Below are 20,581 nucleotides of genomic sequence, written 5' to 3' on the forward strand. Positions count from 1 at the left end.
TAGTCCATAATTACTTACCTTCTGCAGCGCTGTCTTCTGCATCCAGCGTCAGAAGCCGGGTCTTCTGCAGCAGCGTGAGTATGTCAGTGTGTGTGTTTGTTAGTGTTTGTATGTGTGTATGAGTGTTGTGTTTGTGAGTGACCCCCCAGTGTCTATGTGCCCCCCGGAATGGGCACTGAGAGAACAACATCTCCCAGCAGCCCTTGCCCCTCCCACCAGCCCCTGGAGCCTCCCAGGAGCCCCCAGGACTCCCAGCAGCCCCCTCACCAGTGAGAAGTTAGAGGGGAGGCCACCGGGAGCCACAGAGACCCCCGGGCAGGTAAGTGCAGATTTTTTTTTTTTAACGCAGCGCAGGGTTTTCAAAGCTGAAAACCCTGCGACCGCTTTTTTTTAAATTGAATAAGGCGGGTATCGGGAGCGTGCATACCCGTGGTAATCCAAAATTGGACGCGAAGGGCGTGAGTTTTTTTCCTCGCTAAACTTCGTGTCCAATTGAATATGCCCCTTAGTCTCTTCTTCATTATGCTTTGTATGATGAACCGATGTATAACCGAGATAAAATTAGTTATTATTAATTCAGAAAGGAGTTTCATTATCGGTGTTAGACGATTTTGTAGTGGACGTGGGAATAATGTTTGATCATTGCTTTTAGCTGTGGTTCTCAGTAATCAGTGTTGGTGTTTCAGTGATCGGCTGATCCTTGTGCACCTGATCTGGGCACATTTACACAACGTCTATACAGGATCCAGCACAGATGTCATGGAAGAGAAAGAATACACAGGACATAAGGGATGGGTACGGGATGCCGGCAATCGAAATCCTGGCGGTCAGAATCCCAATGCCGACATCCCGAGGGTTAGGATACAGACACTTGTAGGTCAGTATCCTAGTCTCCCCCTCTCCCTACCCTAACCCTCACTCCGCCGGTGCCTGAACCTTACCTCCGCCCCTCGTGCCTAAACCTTACCTCCCCGCAGCCTAAACTGAACCCTCCCCGCCTAGTACCTAACCCTGATTCTCCCCATAGTACCTAACCATAACCATCCCCCTAACCGCAGTACTTACTGTTGGGATGCCGGCGCTGGGATTCTGACAGGTGTCGAGATTCCGGCGCTAGCATTCTAAGAGCCGGCATCCTGACTGTCGGCATAGTGACCGGATCCCAGACATACAATAGGCAACATTTATGAAAACTGTTCTACAGGCGAATAAGGTAATCAACCAATCAGCTGTGTGCTTTCACTTTATAAACTGTATTAGACAAATGATAACTACAAACTGATTGGCAGCTCTGGTCAATACCTGCTGCAGAAACATTTCTCATTGGCCTTAATAGGTCAACAGTCCAAATGGAAATATCTGGACCTAAGCCCTGAACCTAATCCTCTGTTTACAAATTGTGAACCCCGCACTTTATTTTGCAGCATGACTCTGGGACTGCTGCTTCCAGGAACATTGCAGATCAGAGCTATAAATGACAACTGCAGAGATTGGAGGTTCTCGGTGCATAAATACATACATACATACATATACATACATACCCTATGACTTTCGCACAGGCTGCTTGTGAGCCCGTCATTTCAGGAACATCTGGATCTAAGAGACAAACACAAAACAATTTAATATAATCACTCATTTTTATTTGCCACATCCATCTATATATGACATATATGCTGCTTATTTGGAATAAATCTTCATAGTTTGTAACACAGGAAAATAGGCAAAAATACAGAGTGCTGGTAATAGGAATGAGTCGAGCCTGCGGGGGCCAGTAGATGGATTGGGGGGAGGGGGGTTTGAGGGGGGAGACTTGGGATTTTGTAATCATTTAGTGAACTTCACCCAGAACTGCCTATTAAGTTGTGAATGGACTTTGGACCTCATTCAGAGCCGCTCGCAAAAAGCGAGTGCTCGCTCTGAATGAGGACGGGTTCTTTTCTTTTGAAAGGCGGCCTCCTGGCCGCTCGCTAAGCTGTGGGTTACCACCCACAGCTTTAGCGAGTGACTAGGTGATGGTCATGATGGTCGAGACCATCGCGACCATCGGGGCTTGCGACGAGACCCTTGCGGTAGGGTCTCATCTACCGCAAGCCCCAGGTAGCTTCCTGCTCTAACAGAGCAGGAGGCTCCCTACTGACATCACTGGTGATGTCAGTAGGGCCGCCTACAAACGGCAGGCGTTCCTTCAGGAACGCCTCAGTTTGTCCGGCCACCCCCCCACCCCACCTTCAAAACGGGGCGAGCTGTTGATCAACATCAACAGCCGCCCCTTTTGTAGCGAGCCCCGGAGCGAGTGCATTTGTCACTCGCTCTGGGGCTTGCACATGCGCAGTGCGAGCGCTGCATGTGCGCAGGCCCTCACCATCGACCCGCTTGCGAGCGGGTCTGAATGAGGTCCTTTATCTTTAAATGGGTATGTTATTTGGCTGTCTGGTGTGTTTAGAACCACAAACCCCCACACAGGTACCAGGGAAACGGTGACACCAACGTTACATTTTTATCACCCAATACATTTGCGGAGTTAGTGTACACAATAAATATTTGGCACTGGCAGGTGCAGAAAGTGCTGCTGGAAACAAAGGGCCTGATTCAGAGCCGGACGCTCTCAACGAGCGCCCACTCTGAATCAGGGCGTTTTGGGTTTTTTTGGTAGCGGCCTCTTGGACGCTCGCATAGCTGTGGGTTACCACCCACAGCTTATACGAGCGTCCATGATGATGGTCGCGATGGTCAAGACCATCGCGACCATCGGGCTTGCGACGAGACCCTTTGCGGTAGGGTCTCGTTGCTTCAAGCCCTGGAGTGCTTTTGGCTCTATCAGAGCCAAAAGCACTCCCACTGACATCACTAGTGATATCAGTGGGGCCGGCCCCAGACGGTAGGCGTTCCCATGGGAACGCCTCCATCTGGGCAGCAACGCCCCCGGTACGCCCACCAAAGGGGGTGTGCTGTTACTCACCATCGACAGCACGCCTCCTTTGGTGCGAGACCCATAATGACGGCTTGGCCGTCGTTATTCGGGTCTCGCGCATGCGCATGACGGAGCAGCCTCCGTCGTGCGCACGCGCACTTGCCCAACATCGACCCGCTTGCGCTCGCCAGCGGGTCTGAATTAGGCCCAAAGTCCAAAGGACCAGCTGGGAGAAAGAGCTGCCGGAGCGAAAGCCTGAGGAACCTGCGTGGAGAGAGGGACGCTGGAGCCGAGAGCTCGAGGGACACGTCGAAGGAAGCCGAGAGACCCAAAGTAGGAGCAGGAGCAACCTGGAGGACCTAGCCGATGGAGGGACCTGGAGGAGGGAGCTGAAAGCTGGTAAGTACTGTCCCTTATCTACACAAGCTGCCGTGTAGATGGCAGCTGTGTACACTATCAGGGGCTATATGCCACCTGAGAGTGGAGTATAGTAACAACATCAAATTCTGAAAATACATCATTTTCGGAATTTTATGAATAGCTTAATTTGTACATCCCCATACTAATGTCCTAATGTACCCATACTAATGTTCTAATGTATGGAGAGTGTGGAAATTAAAACAGATGGACTTAACCAGGAGATATCGGTTATATCTCCTGCGTTAAGTGTGTTAATGAATACCAAAAAACGGTAATTAAGGAAAAATGTCCTTAAAACCATTGGTTTGGTGTTGATGAATAGGTCCTATAGTCACGAATACAAACCTTTCGTCTACGGCTGGCATGAAAATAAACCATAGTAATGTAGCACATTCAATATATAACACCAGCAGGTGCTCTGCAGGAAGAAGGAATTCTCTTTTACTTGCCTTGAAATGTTTAATAATATTATAGTAGGACCAAAAACTGCAATAAAATCATCTTTCTATGATCCTGGCATCTGGTGACACTTTGTGCTCTATCTATGTAACAAGTGCTACAATGCTTGGGTTATACATGTATTAACATTGTGACTTGTTCTGAGGTCACCATTGTCGAACTAAAACACTTTGGCCCTGATTCAGAGCCGGACGCTCTGACAGAGCGCTCGCTCTGAATCAGGGCCGTTTTTTTTTTTTTTTTTAGAACGGCCTCCTGTGGGTGGTCACCCACGCATAGCTGTGGGTGACCACCCACAACTATAGAGAGCGGCCAGGAAGATGGTCGCGATGGTCAAGACCATCGCGACCATCGGGCTTGCGACGAGACCCTTGTGGTAGGGTCTCGTTGCCGCAAGCCCCAGAGAGATTTCGGCTCTAATAGAGCCGAAATCGCTCCCACTGACATCACTCGTGATGTCAGTGGGGCCGGCCCCAAACGGAGGCGTTCACATGGGAACGCCTCCGTTTGGGCAGCCACCCCCCCCGGCCCGCCCACCAAAGGGGGCGTGCTGTCACTCAACATCGACAGCACGCCCCCTTTGGTACGAGACCCGGAGCGACTGTTTGCCCGTCGCTATCCGGGTCTCGCGCATGTGCACGATGGAGCCGGGTCCGTCGTGCGCATGCGCTCTGGGCCACCATCGACCCGGTTGCGAGCGCTCAGCGCTTGCGACCGGGTCTGAATCAGGCCCTTAATGCAATGATTAATAGACACTCTATTATCCATAAGGACATCACACTGAAATCCCATGTATATAGAAGCAGCATGCTCCATAGGGCTTTACCATAGGGGGCAAACATTAAAAATTAAGGCTGGATACAGACAAAGCGGGTAAGGGGGCCACTTGTAGCAAATCCTATGGAAGGAAATCAACTGGAATAACATTGGCTGAATTCTGTAGACCTTCTATAAGACAAGTTTATACAATGACTGAAGCGTTGGGAAAACATAAATGGAGCTGCTAATGCAAGTGGGTATGAGAATATCGGAAGTAGAGATTCCCAAATGTCCTGCATTGATCTTTCGGATCGAAGCAGGATTGCCATGTCTGCATTTAATGCAGAATAAGATCGGGGACATAACATTGATCTTCTCTGAGACGATATTATTAAGCCACATGCGCTGTTTTAGCGTTAGGAGAGAATTGCATATGCTCAATTAAATAAAGGAAAATAAATAAATAAAAGCAGACGCATGCGCAGTGGAGCCAGTAAAGTCGGGGATCAGGTAAGAATATGGCCGCTGCAGCGTTGGGAGTTATAGATAGATTCTGTTAATACAGCCTGGCTCCAGAATTTATTTATTCTCTCTCTCTCTCAATATAAATCTGCAAAGTTATTTTTTTGCACCACCGAGTGGTGGGTGTATTTTACACTTGGGGTCCATGCAATTAGGAGCACTGGGTGAGTTGCCTTTGTAATGGTGCAGAAATGCTGCAAATTAACCCACAACTCACCCCCCTCGTGGCCCCATGTCACCCCGGACTCGTGGATTTTTGTATACAGCCCTATGGGGTCTGCGAGCCTACAAACAAAAATCAGTGAGTATGACTGTACTGTAAGAGCAGCATATAGCCGCACTTACTCGCTGGCGTGACTTAGCCGTGCTTAATTGAATTGACCCCTTACAATACAGCACAATAGTAATTAGTAGTAATAGTGCTGCTGCTGACACTGGAATACAGATCATCTCATTGTGAAAAACAATAACAAACTTTAATAAATATTTAATTCCAATCACACCGTAGTACCGCATAAATACTAGGGATGGACACCAGAAACTGATGGTTAGCCATCATCGATGTTCCCGATCCGATGGCAGTACCTTTTCCATCAAATTGCGGGAATTCGATGGCTGCCAGTCATCGGATGCAGCTTTACGATGCTTGATAGTTTGTAAGCGAAGTGGTGTCTGCAGCTCAGCTTATGCGCACATATGCGAAGCTCCGACTGCTTCTGCACGCAGTTTAACCAGAAATGGTTATACCATCAAATGGTTTTGATGCAATGGCTACTAGCTAGGAATGGCCATCGATAGTTAACAACCATGGATAGTTAACTCCCGATGACTGATGGTTTTGCCATCGATGGGTGAGTGAGACACGATTGTTGTTGTTGTTGTTTTTTTTACGGGTAGGGATGGCCATCGACCATTCATAATCATTGATGGTTTATGGCCGATGTCGAATGATTTTACCATCAATGGGGGAGAACCAGATGGTTTCCCTCCATCGATGGTAAAGCATAACCGAATGTTTTTTGTTTTTTTGCAAGTTGCCGGGATATGGAGCTTAGCCCTCCCCCAGCTTCTGATTGGCCCATGGGCCAGTCAGTTAAAGAACAGGGATGACCATCGGTTAGTGAAATAATCGATGGTCATCTACTGCATAGTTGGTTACCATCGATGGCCACTTGATAAATTGGCATCGATAGTAAGACCACCAATGGCCATCCCTATTTACGGGACAGAGCTAAGCCCCACTCCTGTTTCCATGCCTGCAGCAGCAGTGGCCTAAACCATGGATGGACACCTCACCAATTGCTATCACTACTACTAGCCAATTCATTTCAGAGTTGTAAACCCAGCAACCATCCATGTCCAATCCTAATACATCCTAAAAAGACAACTCCTGTGTCTTCCTTTGCTAGAGACCAAACACAAAGGACAAAGCAACAAATGTATTACATACACCACCCACTATCCAAACAAAATAATTACAGTAAAGAATAACACAATCACACTGATCACATTAAACTAATACAATATTATCTATTTTTCACCAGAGTACAAGCCCAGCAATAACCGGGCATCAAAAAATTATATGAAACTCATAATTGTTCCTCTCCACGGAAATCTTTAGTAAAAGGCGAAAGATTTATTCGATCTGAAGAGAAACCAGAGTATACAGAACCAATGCTAGAGCACCAGCCCAGCCAGGAGCGGACTCTCTCACACTCATGGAGAGCACAATATGCTCCCACTGTCTCCCACACTATAAGACATAAAATGAGTCCCCTTTTACATCAAGATTTACTTGGATGTTTCTGCGTCATTCACCTAGTTATAAACATGAATAAAACAAGCAAAAACATGCGCCTATATCCGTGGTGCATCATGGGTATGCAAATGAGGCACACAAGTGGCAGAGGCTTCACGTTCTGCTCAGTGCAGCTAGTGGGAGGGATAGAGCCAGCAGCCGTCCGCAATAGTCACAGAATTCCCTGCTGTGCGAGTGTCAGTGCCCTCACATCACACAGATAGGACTCGGTTATACATTAATAGCTGCAGTAAGAAGTGCTCCTCATCTGTAAGCTACATAATGCCGAATTTATTATATTACTATAAATGACACAACAAGTTTATTCCAATTAATGAGATGCCATGTTGAGGAGTTTATGGTATATTAGAATATAAAACAGAAAATTTAAAATAAGAAATATTTAAAAATTAATCCTAAAATAAACTACTAATAGGCCACATTGGGGGACTGTTATGACAGCTGGTGTACAGGTAACTTGTTGGGAAGTTCTGATGGCGCGGGATGTATCAGTGTCCAGGGGCCAAATGTAATAGCTTACAAGTTTTCGTTGATGTTGCAGATTTATTTAAAGCAGAAATTACTCTAGTCTAAAGGCACAACCAGGATGGTTTGACATGTAAAAAGATCGCCGCTTTCAATCCAGTGCCTGAGTTGTAGAATACTATGCACTTTTGGCAAATCAGAAGCTATTGCAATTGGTCCCAGGAGTCATTGTATTGAAACCGTTCAGAAAAATAAAATGTGCAACAGGTTGTACATGGAGTAGCAACAGGGGTGCCATGGGTAGTAACCGGTAATGGGTACCAGGGGCCCATAGGAGGGGCTGGGGCAGGTACTAATTATCTGGGCATGAGACAGTGAGGACAAATGCTCCCATCACAGCATGTGCTGCCGCAAAGCCTAGTATGTGTCATCAGGGCCGGCCCGAGCCTAATATTTTTGATAAGCGAAGATACATTTTGGCGCCCCCTGGCAAACTTTGCACGTGCCCAAGGTGCATGCACCCGACAAAGGATAGGGGTGTGGTATCATGGGAAAAGCCATAATCACGAGCGTTCTGACACACAGTAGTGCTCCTTATACACAATGCCCACAGTAGTAGTGCCCCTAATACAATGCCCATAGTAGTGCCCTTAATACAATGCCCACAGTAGTAGTGCCCCTTACACATAATGCCCACAGCAGTGGTACCCCTTATGCAGTGCCCCCAGTAGTGGTGCCCCTTCTACAATGCCCCCATTAGTAATGCCCCCTGCAGTAGTGCCCCCAGTAGTAGTACCCCTGTAATAGTTCCCCCAAAAGTAATGTTCCCTGTATTCGTGCCCCCAGTAGTAATGCCCCCTGTAGTATTGCCCCAAACAGTAATGCCCCCTGTATCAGTGCCCGCAGTAGTAATGCCCCTGTAATAATGCCGCAATAGTAATGCCCCTGTAAAAGTGCTCCCAGTAGTAATGCCCCCTGTTAAAGTGCCCCCAGTAGTAATGCCCCCTTTAAGAGTGACCCCAGTTGTAATGCCCCCTGTAAAAGTGCCCCCAGTAGTAATGCCCCCTGTAGTAATGCCTGTAAGTGTGCCACGCCCCCACCAAAAAAACACAACACAATACTTACCCTTAGCCCCGATCATGCGTCCGCTGCTGTCCGCCGCCCCTCAGAACTATGGATGAGACGTCATGACGTCTCTCCCATAGTGCCCGTGGGAGTAGCCGGACGGCGGAGCTCAGGTGTGAGCTTCGGCGTCCACCGCTCTTCGGAACTATGGGAGAGACTCCTACAGCGCCCTCTGCAGGTTGGCGCTCTGCGCAGCTGCGTAGTCAGCGTAACAGGCGGGCCGGCCCTGTGTGTCATATATGTTTGTCTGATTTAGTCATACGCTCAGTATCACCTCGGCCAGCCAAATATCTCAATGGCCCTGTTGGGTGCAACTGGGATCCCTACAAGCAACGTAGACTCAGGACGGACATTAGAGGGGCAAGAGATCAGTAAGACACCATTGATGTCAGAGGAAGACAACAGACAAGGCACAGGATTGGCATAGGGCATGATACAAGAGATGTACGCAAACCCAATGGTATGTGTACATCTCTGATGGTGGGAGGACTGCGCATGTGTAGAACGGGTCTTGTGTCTTCGCACGCAGTGCCACCAAGCTGCAGCATGTCTGACCTGCTGCGGCCGTTTGGTGGGAGTGGTTGGGGCGGTACTGCCTGTGTTGCCAGAATACAAGGGCTTGTCGATCCTGTTTTCTGGGAGTGCCGAGGCAAGTGTCTGCTTCTTTCTATGGAGATTAATTGGCCCCGCAAGTGGGTAGCTGTTGTACATTCTGAGTAAGCTTAGATGTTCGCGATGTTGATCCGATTCTGGGTCTTCGGGTGCAGGCATCTGATCCACTTACAGTAGCCTCGGATTCGCAGCTTATTGTGTGCAGCCCTATAGTTCTGCATATAAAAATATGAGTCAGGGGTCAGATGGGGGCGTGATGAGGTCAACAGTGTTGCAACGGCAGTTCATCCCGCTGGTACCTAATTGAATAGACCCCAAACATGTGGGGGTCAGCTTGTTTTATAGGTACAGGGATGGAAGATCTACAGTGTCTAGACAGTCAATGGGTTGACACCAGATGGTCTACATGCAAATGGTTGACAGTTGAAAGGTTGACATGGACTTAGGTCAACAGGGTCAAAAGGTTGATACAAATGGTCGACACATGGTTTTTCATTATTTTTAGGGTTAGGATGAGGGTTAGGCACTTGGCGAATGGTCAGGGAGGGTTAGGCACCAGGGAGAGGGGTAGGGTGAGGATTAGAGTTAAAATAACAAAACAAAAAAAATATGTCACCTTTTGTGTGTGGAAGTTTTGACCATGTCGACCATTTGACCCTGCCAATCTTAGGGCCTGATTCAGACCCGCTCGCGAGCGCTGAGCGCTCGCGAGCGGGTCGATGTTGGCCCAGTGCGCATGCGCACAAGGGAGCCGGCTCCGTCATGCGCGAGACCCGGATAGCGACGGGGAAGCCGTCGCTCCGGGTCTTGCTACAAAGGGGGCGTGCTGTCGATGTTGAGTGACAGCACGCCCCCTTTAGTGGGCGGGCCGGGGACGTGTCTACCCAGACGGAGGCGTTCCCATGGGAACGCCTACCGTCTGGGGCCGGCCCCACTGACATCACAAGTGATGTCAGTGGGAGTGCTCTCGGCTCTGATAGAGCCGAAAGCACTCCAGGGCTTGCGGCAACGAGACCCTAGCACAAGGGTCTCGTCGCAAGCCCGATGGTCGCGATGGTCTTGACCATCGCGACCATCTTTTTGGCCGCTCGCTATAGCTGTGGGTGACCACTCACAGCTATGCGAGCGGCCAGGAGGCCGCTCAAAAAAAAACAGAGGGACGGCCCTGATTCAGAGCGAGCGCTCTGTCAGAGCGTCCGGCTCTGAATCAGGGCCTTAGTCCATATCGACCATTTAACAGTCAACCTTTTGACCCTATCTACCTATTGCTTGTCGACCATTTGGGCTCGACCTATTGACTAAATACTGTAGCGCTTTTAATCCCAACCTGTTTTATAGGACTGTGGCCCTCTGACACTTACATGGTACTCATAGATGTTGCAGAAGTGAAAATTCCCTGCAGGACTTTAGCTATTAGAACATGCTGGCCTGGGACATGTAGTTCCACAACAGCTGGAGCCTCACAGGTCACCTAATTAAGGAGTAGAAATGGCAGCAGATTAATGGAAGCAGGCTCACAGAACAGACTGTACATGCCAGTCACAGGGCCAGAATATACCAGATTAGAGAGGAGTCTGATTACTACTTGTTACTCTGTATTATTACTTACATTCAGGAGGCCGTGTCATTCACTCCAATGTCTATATCATGCATTAACCACTTTAAATTACGTAAGAAGCCTTGGGAAAACTTAACTGGAGCTGCTAATGCACTCCGAACGCAAGTGGGTACAAGAAAATCGCAAAGCGGGATGACCAATCCATGGTTCCGCATCGAAGGCCATGTCTGCATTTAATGCAGAAGAAGATGGGGAAAACATCATCGATCTTCTCTGGGATCAATATTATTTTGTTAGGAAAGGATTGAACATGCTTAAATAAATAAAAGAGAAAAAAACCAGGAAGAAGAAATAAAAGCAGACACATGCGCAGTGGGCGGGAAAAGCTGGGAGCAGGTAAGAATATCGCAGCCCTCAGCATCTGGAATTACAGTGAATCAGGTATAAAAAATAAAAAAAGAATAAAGAACACATTGGAGATCGATCCCATTCTTAACTGGAAACAAAGGGTCCCATTGTCAGATCCCTGCATTAACATTAAACACAGCAGTAAGTGCATGCAATGTAACGTCCATTGGTATCAGCCCTATACACCCCACACGGCCACTGTCTGGTTACTTTGAAAGGACTGGAGTGAGGAAAGTGAGGCATGAATGCAGTTTATACACTCACTTTATTCTGCAGCTATATAGCAGTGCTCTCTCTCTCAGAGTGGTGGGTGTATTTTACACTTAGGGGTCAATTCAATTAGGAGCAAGGGGGTGAGTTGCCGATGTAATGGTGTGGTAATCCCGCCAACGGCCCCACAACTCGCCCCCCTCTCGGCCTTATCTTTGATATTTGTACACAGCCCTATGGTGCTGTGAGCCTGCAAACAAAAATCTGCGAGTCCAGTGGTATTATAAGTGCGGCATCACTTACTCGCTGGCGTGACTTAGTCGCACCTAATTGAATTGACTCCTTAGAATACAGCACAATAGTAATTAGCAGTAATAGTGCTGATGCTGCTGACACAGGAATACAGATCATCTCATTGTGAGAAATAACAGAGTAAGAAACTTCAACATATATTTGATTCTTTCCACACCATAATATCATATAAATGCTAGGGTTGGACATCGATGGTTGCTAACCATCGGTTTCCGTTGTCCCAAATCCAATGGAAATAATTTCCTTATGGCTACTAACAGCCTCTATATGGTCCCGCTGTCTCAATTGTCACTTTTCTGGGGTCCAGGATGGTTTCCCCACTTTTTCATGCACATCTACCAGGTCTCATTATGTAGAAAAGTCGCGCACCCTCGCCACGACTGCCGCCAATTGGCATTTCAAATTGGATCTTGCATTTCTCGCGCATTTGTGCGATGTATTCGAGTCATGAAACAAACTTGCACCTAATAGGATTGAGCACTATGAGTTTATAAATTGAAAGAGGAAATGCAGAGATAAAATGGGTTATAGAGCCTTGGGGTACACCCCAATAGGGTGGGAAAGGAGAGTACAGTGACCAGGACATCTTGCTGTATGTAGTGTAATAAGACTGTATCATGTTGGGCGTTGCATAGTGTATACAGCACGGTTCACTTACCCAAAGTCTAACTTCTCTTAAACGATTAGCCACTGTGTATACTGTAGAAGTCAGATTTATGAAAGAAAAGCATATGAAATGTATTAGCATGGAATTATACTTACTCATGTCCACTGGCTGTAACCTGATGGGAGTTGTAGTGGTCTGTTAGTATAACGTTATTATGGGGCTCGTATAGACCATACAATCCATGGGGGGAATTCAATTCAACGCGATGTTGAATAGCCGCGGGAGGGAGCTCCCGCAGTCATTCAATTCACCACGCTGTTTGGGCGCACTAAGGATTTCTTCTTGCACCCCCCTGGGGATACGAGGAGACATCCGACCAAAGTGCCGGGCACGTAGCTATTTTTCTACTTAGCACGGCGCTAACAGCCGCGCGCCCGGCACTTTGGTCAGAGAATGCCGGTTAACGCGCCTTAACACCCTTGTTAAGGTGCGATAACCGGCATTCTCCGACCACACAGCACACTGAATTGAATAGCGCCGGGAGCTAGCTACCGGCGCTATTCAATTCGTGTTGAATTGAATCGCCCGCCATATGACAATTATTAACTCTTCTAAATCCTCTGATACAATCTGCGGTCCTGGGTCAGCATTGTTGCATGATTGTTCCCCATTTTCATGATTTGGTTACTTTATGCTACCTTGGTCCCTCTGGCACCCCCAACATTTTCCCCTTCTCTTCTTTCCCTCTTCTATGAGGTTTGGCCCGCTGTCTCCTCTCTGCCCCACCATACCGAAAACTGGTCAGTAGGGCATTTTGCCTTTCTAAATATCATTGTGTTTTATCTCTCTTATGTATATTGATTATTATGTCTAACTTCCAATAAATAAAGTACTTAAAAATAATAACACTGAAGGCTATAAAGCGTTACTGGGAGACAGGAGTAAGCTAGTCCATTAGGAACATACCAGAGGTTTGATTATGCGGCAGATACAATAACAGCTCACATTCTAAGATAAAGAAACAATAACACTTTGGAACTTGTTTAATAAAATGGGGTTAACTGGACACTTATTTTATACTGCAGTTTAGGAATTGAAAACCAGAGTCTAGAGTAGACCCATATGATAAGCCTCCCTTATTTATCACTGACATATATAGAACGGGATGGGTATGTAATGCCGACAGTCGTGATCCCAGCGGTCACAATCCAGACGCCGGGATCCCAACAGGGTTAACACACCGACACTTGTTGGTCGGAATGCTCACCCTCACCCCTACCCAAACCTCCCCTCCTAGTGCCTGAACCTAACCTCCCCCTCCCCGATGCCTAACTCCTGACCCTAAACCTAACCCCCAATACTTACCTTCGGCATGCCGGCGCTTGGTATTCTGGAGCCGGGACCTCAACTGCTGTTGGGATTCCGTGTGCCGGGATATAGTCCGTCGGCATGCCGTGTGGAGGCATGCCGACTACATCCCATAGGGATGGGTGTGTAATGCCGACAGTCGGGATCCCAGTGGCATGGTGACTACATCCCGTATAGGACGGGATATTACAGTGTAACGAGCAGTATCAGCAGCGATGGCGGTGTGCAGGAGGTGATGGCACTATATTCGCACGCTGATTATTACTTGAGACACTTCCATTTTAGGGATAAATCTGGGAGATTGGCACATTCTCCATGATTTCTCTTCTCGGTTATTAAACCTGGAAAACTGGTCCAATGAGTTAAGTACCCCAACATAAAATATCTAATAATAACACTCACACATAAGTAAAAGTTTCAGGATTCAACAGAACTGTTTTTTTTTCTTATAATTTTTGCTGCTTTATGTGAATAACGCTGGGATTGTGAAGGAATAATGCTGACACTGGGCAAGTCTCTGTAAGATGTGGCCGGTAATTGCAAACAGCAACATTGCAGATACCCCCCCATAGTCCCACATTGCAGCATGCTTAAAGCGCAGAGATTGAGGATGGTGAGGATATACCTTGCATAAAATTGTCCTGATCTATTAGGGGGGGAATGACCAAATATTGCCTCACCTGTTACCTGACACTTACCCGGCACAGAGGGCAGTCACTGTGATTAAGGGGCTATTTTTTCCAACCTTAAATTTGCCAGCAAATTCCTGCAGTGGAAAATAATCTCAGCTACTTTCCACTTTGGAAAACTGCAGCTATAAATCGCAGGTGTGACACTGTCTGTGGATGGACACTTAACAGCTGATTCTTAGTCTCTTCTTCATTTTGCTTTGTATGAAGAACCGATGCCACAGGTAAGGTGCGGGCAGTTTCATCCATGGCTGTCCCTTCAACACGTCTTTCCTACCGAACATACTTCATCGCTGTAACACGTGCTGCATGTACCCCAACAATCATCCCTCTAACAGTCACTGGGGAGCCTTCCTCAGACCAGGATAACCAAAATATTGTCCAGTTCTGCCTGTCCAGCACTTAGATACATGAGCCAAAGTATGATGAGATGTTTACTGCTTTAAAAACTCATGGCCCCCGCACCTACCTTCAGTATACGGAGATACAGGTTACTAGAAATAGACAAAAGAGTTCAGCCAATACCGAATGTCAGAGTTTCTTTGCCAAATCATGAATGTTCCCCATTTGCCAAAAATGTTGCTGGAGAATCAGGGAAAGCAGCCATAACCAGTCTATAGAACACCATTACTTCTTATGGGTGCTATATAATCCGCATCCTCACCCCCCAACAAAGCATTGGAGGCTGCCTGGACATAGAAGAGGTCTATTATTTTATTCTTAAATGTTTTATGCAAATGAGGCGAAATGCGTAGACTGAGATAAAATAGCAGAATACTCAGAACCAACAGAAATAAAGGAATAAAATAGATATGATCTTCTATATTTTATTATTATAAAAAACATTCTATTTTCAAAACTTAATATATAATATTCTTCTGGGATGAGCTGGGGCTGCACTGGCTGTGTGGTGGGTTCTTTCCTCGCTCCCCATACGAGTGCGATTCATCCTATGATCACTCCATCACCTCTGTTACTGCAGGAGAAAGAAGATGTCACTGAAACTGACCACTCACTCTTTGAGCTGACAGACAGCGGGGTAAAGGTAATAGGCTGCAAAATGCAGGCATCAGCGAGTAACCAGTGAGTCTGACCAATGTTTTACAGTAGCAAATCATTTAAATGGCGTTTTACCATTGAAATGATTGCCCCTTTAAAACATCCGCCAGACTTTCCAGGAACTCACCTATGCTTGGAAGTCGCAGGCCATTGCATTTAACCCAGTGCCTAGGACTCAGCCAGTACTTACTGCCAGGGATGTTTACTTGGTTGGAAATTAGAATTTCAACTTGTACGCTGTCCAACTTCATATACAATATCTCTGCATTCTCCTGCAAGAAGGACAGCAATGGTTCAGCCCTGGTGTCAGAGGTAACATTTATCACGTCGTTTATGGGGTATTAGGTGAACATTTACTGAATACTCTGAAAACTGATAAGAGAATACACAAGAACAGCACTAAGGGGCTTATGTAATAGCCTGCTAGATGTAGACACGCCTGCGATTCTGGCAAGACTGCCAACATTTTTAAAGCAGCAATAATTTAAAAGGCAAAACTAACCTGCCTGACCACTTTTCCACCACCACCACCGCAATGGGTCTCAGTGAGGCACCAGCTGAAACATACACCTCATGGAGCTGTAGCCAGAGCCGTACCGGGCCCAGTTACTCTCCATGGGGGTGGCCTAATGACCACGCACCATTAGAAAAGAAAAAGAAAGCACTGCAAGCCCCTCAGCCTTGGGCAAATCCAGGGGGGAGGCGCGATCAGTGTGATTGCCCACCCCCGCACTGGCAGAGAAGAGAAGACTGCTGCTGCTGCTCAGCTGGCAGCAGTCCCTAGTCCCACTGGGACCACTACACGGGCACCTCCAACAAGCCCAGGCCCAGGTAGTTAGTACCCGCTCTCTCCCCCCTCCCTGTCCTCTCAGTGCCCCTGGCTGCGGCACTTGCATTGGCATATTAGTGGCCTTAAGCAAACGCACAATGGGAGTAACCACATTAGGCAAAATTTCCCATTGCCCCCATTGGGAAGGAAATAAGGTATGTAATCTGTGTGCAGCCTGAAACTTGCGTTCAGGTGTAGTCCATGTCTCACTTAGCAAACTTAATTTTCAATAATAAAATATACTAAAGCTGACCTGGATGAATAAATTCAAGCCCCTATCCCGGGTGGGGATGTAGTTATGTGACCGGCAACCGCAAGGCTGCATGTCGCAATACCGACTGCTGAATGCCAGCAAAGGATTCATGATAGGCGTCGAAATGCCGACGCCTATCATAATCCCGACGCAGGAATCCAGGAGGACGCGTGCCCGAACAAGTTAAGTACGGGCTGCGCATTCTCTTAGCTGCGGGGGGGGGGGGTTGGGTTTAGGGCAGTTAGTGGAGTTAGTGTTAGGTTTGGGGGGGGAGGTTAGTATTAGGCACCCCTAGGGGGCAGGGTTAGGGAGCGGTAAGGGGGTTTAGGGTTAGGCACCCCCGGGAGGAGGTTAGGGTTAGGCACTAGGGGGGAGGTTAGGCACCACTGAGGGTGGGTTAGGGTTAGGGGGGACAGGGGAGGTTAGGCACCACTAATGGTGGGTTAGGGGGGGACAGGGGAGGTTAGGCACCACTAAGGGTGGGTTAGGGTTAGGAGGGGACAGGGGAGGTTAGGGTACTTACCTGCCTCTGGTCGGGATCTTCATCCTGTCGGGCAGTCGCTGTTGGGATTTGAACCGGCAGCTACACAGCCGCCAGCATTTCAGTCCCATTCCACTGGGTGAACTCAAAAATATCCTTGCAGGATGGGGATAGAACGGGGGCTGAGCGAAGCTTCATGGAAAGATTTATAAGTGCCAATGAAGCTTCTATACCCCACGGTGCAGTGTCCCCAAGGGATGAATGAGGAAAAACAAATGTGAGGGCGACAATTAAATACAGAATGAGATGTTGACTGATGCTCACATCGCATTCATGGATTTTATTTTAACATCTATTGGTGATCGGACTGAAGCTGTTTAAAGAGTGTATGGTAATTGTATGATTAAACACTGATGAACCCACAAACAATACACAAATGTAATCAGGCCCGATGACAGGGGGTACTAAGGGTACACCCGTACTGAGCCCTAAGGGTACACCCGTACTGAGCCCTAAGGGTACACCCATACTGAGCCCTAAGGGTACACCCGTACTGAGCCCTAAGGGTACACCCGTACTGAGCCCTAAGGGTACACCCGTACTGAGCCCTAAGGGTACACCCGTACTGAGCCCTAAGGGTACACCCGTACTGAGCCCCGAGGTTCAGAGGGGCCAGAGGTTCAGATGTGCACAAAACGACGGGGCCTGCCGCGGCACCTAAGTCTGACATACAGACCAAACCAGGTGGGAACAAACTTGTTGCTCGGCTCAGCAGCAAGCACAGCTGCACAGCACACAACACCATTGTCCGCTCCGATGCAGCTTGCACAGCAACTGTCTGCAGCACCACTGACTGACTGCGGACAGCATCCCTCCCCACCCCAGGCCGCAGCAACACTGTCAGCAAGAAGAACTGGAAGAGATATCAGACAAGTACTATACACTGACTGGCACTTTATTTAAAGAAATTAAATGACCATGAAATCCTGATCTGTTGGCACAGCCTCAGAGCCAGCTTCAAGCTAGAATCTTCAGTGAGCAGAATCCCCTACTAACATGTATTATTATATTATTATTATACTATATACATTCCATCATATCACGGTGAAACTCATCTTACCATCAGCATCTGGAACAGTTTTTCCCCAATGGACGTCCTCACTTGTTCTTCAACCACAGGGAACAAGGACACAAAATACTGAAGAGAGAGTCAGAGACATCCGTCAGTATCTGCACATTTATCCTGGTTTCTACCAAGTGTAACCAATCAGCAATTAGCTTTCATCGATATAGTGTGAGTCAAACAATGAATGCAAAGCTCTGATTGGTTGCTGTGGGTACTGAATACGTATGCTTTGTAAATAACACTGTTTTACACTATATTGTGTGCATTTGGTTAGTGTTAAGGGCTTAAATGAGTAATAAAGTGAAGCTGCGCAGACGCTCTGACCTCCACGGCAAGGCTGGCCTGTCTTTGGCTCTCTGTATGTTCCCTATTGCCCATGACGAAGAGCAGGTGATGTACCACCCTCTTCTGTATCAGCTCCTCGCACAGCTCTGTGGATTCCCGAGCCAGCATCCTGGGAACAGATTCATGCATTAGTCTAGTAGCATAAGCAGCAGGTACATCGCCGAGTCCATAAAAGATTCTGCACATTTTTAACAGATTGGTAGATTTCACTGCAAGAAGCAAAACAGCTTCCGGGTAACAATACAATAAGGTATTGTCACATGAAAGGAGATAAAATTACAGCGTTCATTATTATTAATTCAGAAAGGAGTTTCATTTTTGGTGTTAGACGGTTTTGTAGTGGATGTGGGAATAATTTTTGATCATTGCTTTTAGCTCAGGGCTCGACAAATCCCGAGTTTCACGGCGACCAGATTTTGCTACCTGGCGACCAGATAATCCAGTATGGGAAGAAGCAGATCCTCGTCAGCCCTAGCAGAGAATATATATCGCCGCTGCCGACAGGAGGAGGATGCCGGCTGTCGGTCTATGCGGCTATGATTGATTAGCCCAGCTCCTCCTACAGCAGGTGATCTTTGATTGGCTCTCTGCATGCACATGACATTGTGCAGTGTATAGGAGCAGAGCAGCAGCAACTGGCATGCAGCCACCGGGACAGACAGGAGGGAGGGGGGTAGACGCGGTCACCATAAGGAGCATCGTGGTCCGGACGCCCAACCATGCAGCCCCTGCGGGTAAAGACGCCCAGATAGCCACATCACCAGGGGGACACCGCACCTGACAGGCCTGAGAGAAATAGGCACTAACTCCTGAACGGAGACCAGATTGAGGTGAGGAGCCAAGCAAGGAGTGTGGGGAGAGAAGCCAGCAGAGTGAGGAGAGGACTTGGAGACCAGAGTCTGGGGAGAAGAGCCTGGCTGCTGTGGGGAGTGGGTGGGGTGGCAAAGGCTGCCATGAGACTGACATAAGGGGAGGGTTAATGTGTGAGGAGGCTGACATGAGGGGTGTGGAGGATGCTGCAGGAATAAGGGAAGTGGTGAGGAGGCTGAGACTGGAATAGGGGAGTGGTTGTGGAGGTTGTGGAGGCTGGCATGAGGGGACTGGGCGAGGAGGCTGAGGCTGGTATAGGGGAGTGGAGGCTGCATACTGCTGGAATATAGAAGTGGGTGGGGAGGCTGAGGCTGGCATAAATAATGGCAGTGGGTGAGGTGGCTGGCATGGGGGGAGAAGAGAAGGCTGCATATTGCTGGAATAGGGGAGTGGGTGAGAAGGCTAACACTGGCATCCTTTATATTTTAATAGATAAACGTGAATATTAATACATTCACATATATTAATACCAATCAGGGAAAATCCTTATTTTGAGTTAAAAATGTCAGGACTTGATGATTCAGAACCCCTTGGACACTCCCCTAATGAATATTTAGGCTAATTGGACTAATTGGAAGTTTCCAATTAGCTTAATTAGTCGAATAATTACATGTCCTTATTGGTTTGGGGAAAATATATTATAAAAATATATATTTTTTATATTATATTGGGACGGTGGTCTGGCTCCTACACTTTCATTCTGGCGCCAAGATTTTAGAAAAATTTGTCAAGCCCTGATTTAGCTGTGGTTCTCAGTAATCAGTGTTGGTGTTAGACGATTTTGTAGTGGACGTGGGAATAATGTTTGATCATTGCTTTTAGCTGTGGTTCTCAGTAATCAGTGTTGGTGTTAGACGATTTTGTAGTGGACGTGGGAATAATGTTTGATCATTGCTTTTAGCTGTGGTTCTCAGTAATCAGTGTTGGTGTTAGACGATTTTGTAGTGGACGTGGGAATAATGTTTGATCATTGCTTTTAGCTGTGGTTCTCAGTAATCAGTGTTGGTGTTTCAGTGATCGGCTGATCCTTGTGCACCTGATCTGGGCACATTTACACAATGTCTATACAGGATCCAGCACAAATGTCATGGAGGAGAAAGAATACACAGGACATACGGGATGGGTACGGGATGCCGGCAATCGAGATCCTGGCAGTCAGAATCCCAACGCCGACATCCCGACAGGGTTAGGATACAGACACTTGTTGGTCAGTATCCTAATCCTTCCCCTCTCCCTACCCTAACCCTCCCTCCACCGGTGCCTGAACCTTATATCCGCCCCTCGTGCCTAAACCTTACCTCCCCACACCCTAAACCGAACCCTCTCCGCCTAGTACCTAACCCTAATTCACCCCCGAGGGCCTAACTATAACCA

At 47.6% G+C, this 20,581-nt stretch overlaps 1 protein-coding gene and 1 non-coding gene across 2 annotated transcripts in view; both read right to left on the minus strand.

The window, feature by feature from the left end:
• Positions 1 to 6,621: 6,621 nt before the first annotated feature.
• LOC148454662 (U5 spliceosomal RNA) lies at positions 6,622 to 6,736 on the minus strand. The gene has a single exon (XR_015874685.1). It is a non-coding gene; the product is annotated as a U5 spliceosomal RNA (small nuclear RNA).
• An 8,331-nt stretch (positions 6,737 to 15,067) lies between these two features.
• Positions 15,068 to 20,581, minus strand: part of ARMH1 (armadillo like helical domain containing 1) — a 484,180-nt gene continuing 478,666 nt past the window's right edge. Inside the window, exons 9-12 of the mRNA XM_088460665.1 lie at positions 18,317 to 18,446; positions 17,987 to 18,064; positions 15,494 to 15,575; positions 15,068 to 15,220 (exon numbers count right to left, since the gene is read on the minus strand). Coding sequence (XP_088316791.1) covers positions 15,201 to 15,220; positions 15,494 to 15,575; positions 17,987 to 18,064; positions 18,317 to 18,446 — 310 coding nt within the window. The 3' untranslated portion in view covers positions 15,068 to 15,200. The remainder of the gene's footprint in view (positions 15,221 to 15,493; positions 15,576 to 17,986; positions 18,065 to 18,316; positions 18,447 to 20,581) is intronic.

The sequence above is a fragment of the Taudactylus pleione genome, unplaced genomic scaffold, assembly GCF_031769625.1.
Source record: "Taudactylus pleione unplaced genomic scaffold, aTauple2 ptg000969l, whole genome shotgun sequence".
Lineage (NCBI taxonomy): Eukaryota > Metazoa > Chordata > Amphibia > Anura > Myobatrachidae > Taudactylus > Taudactylus pleione.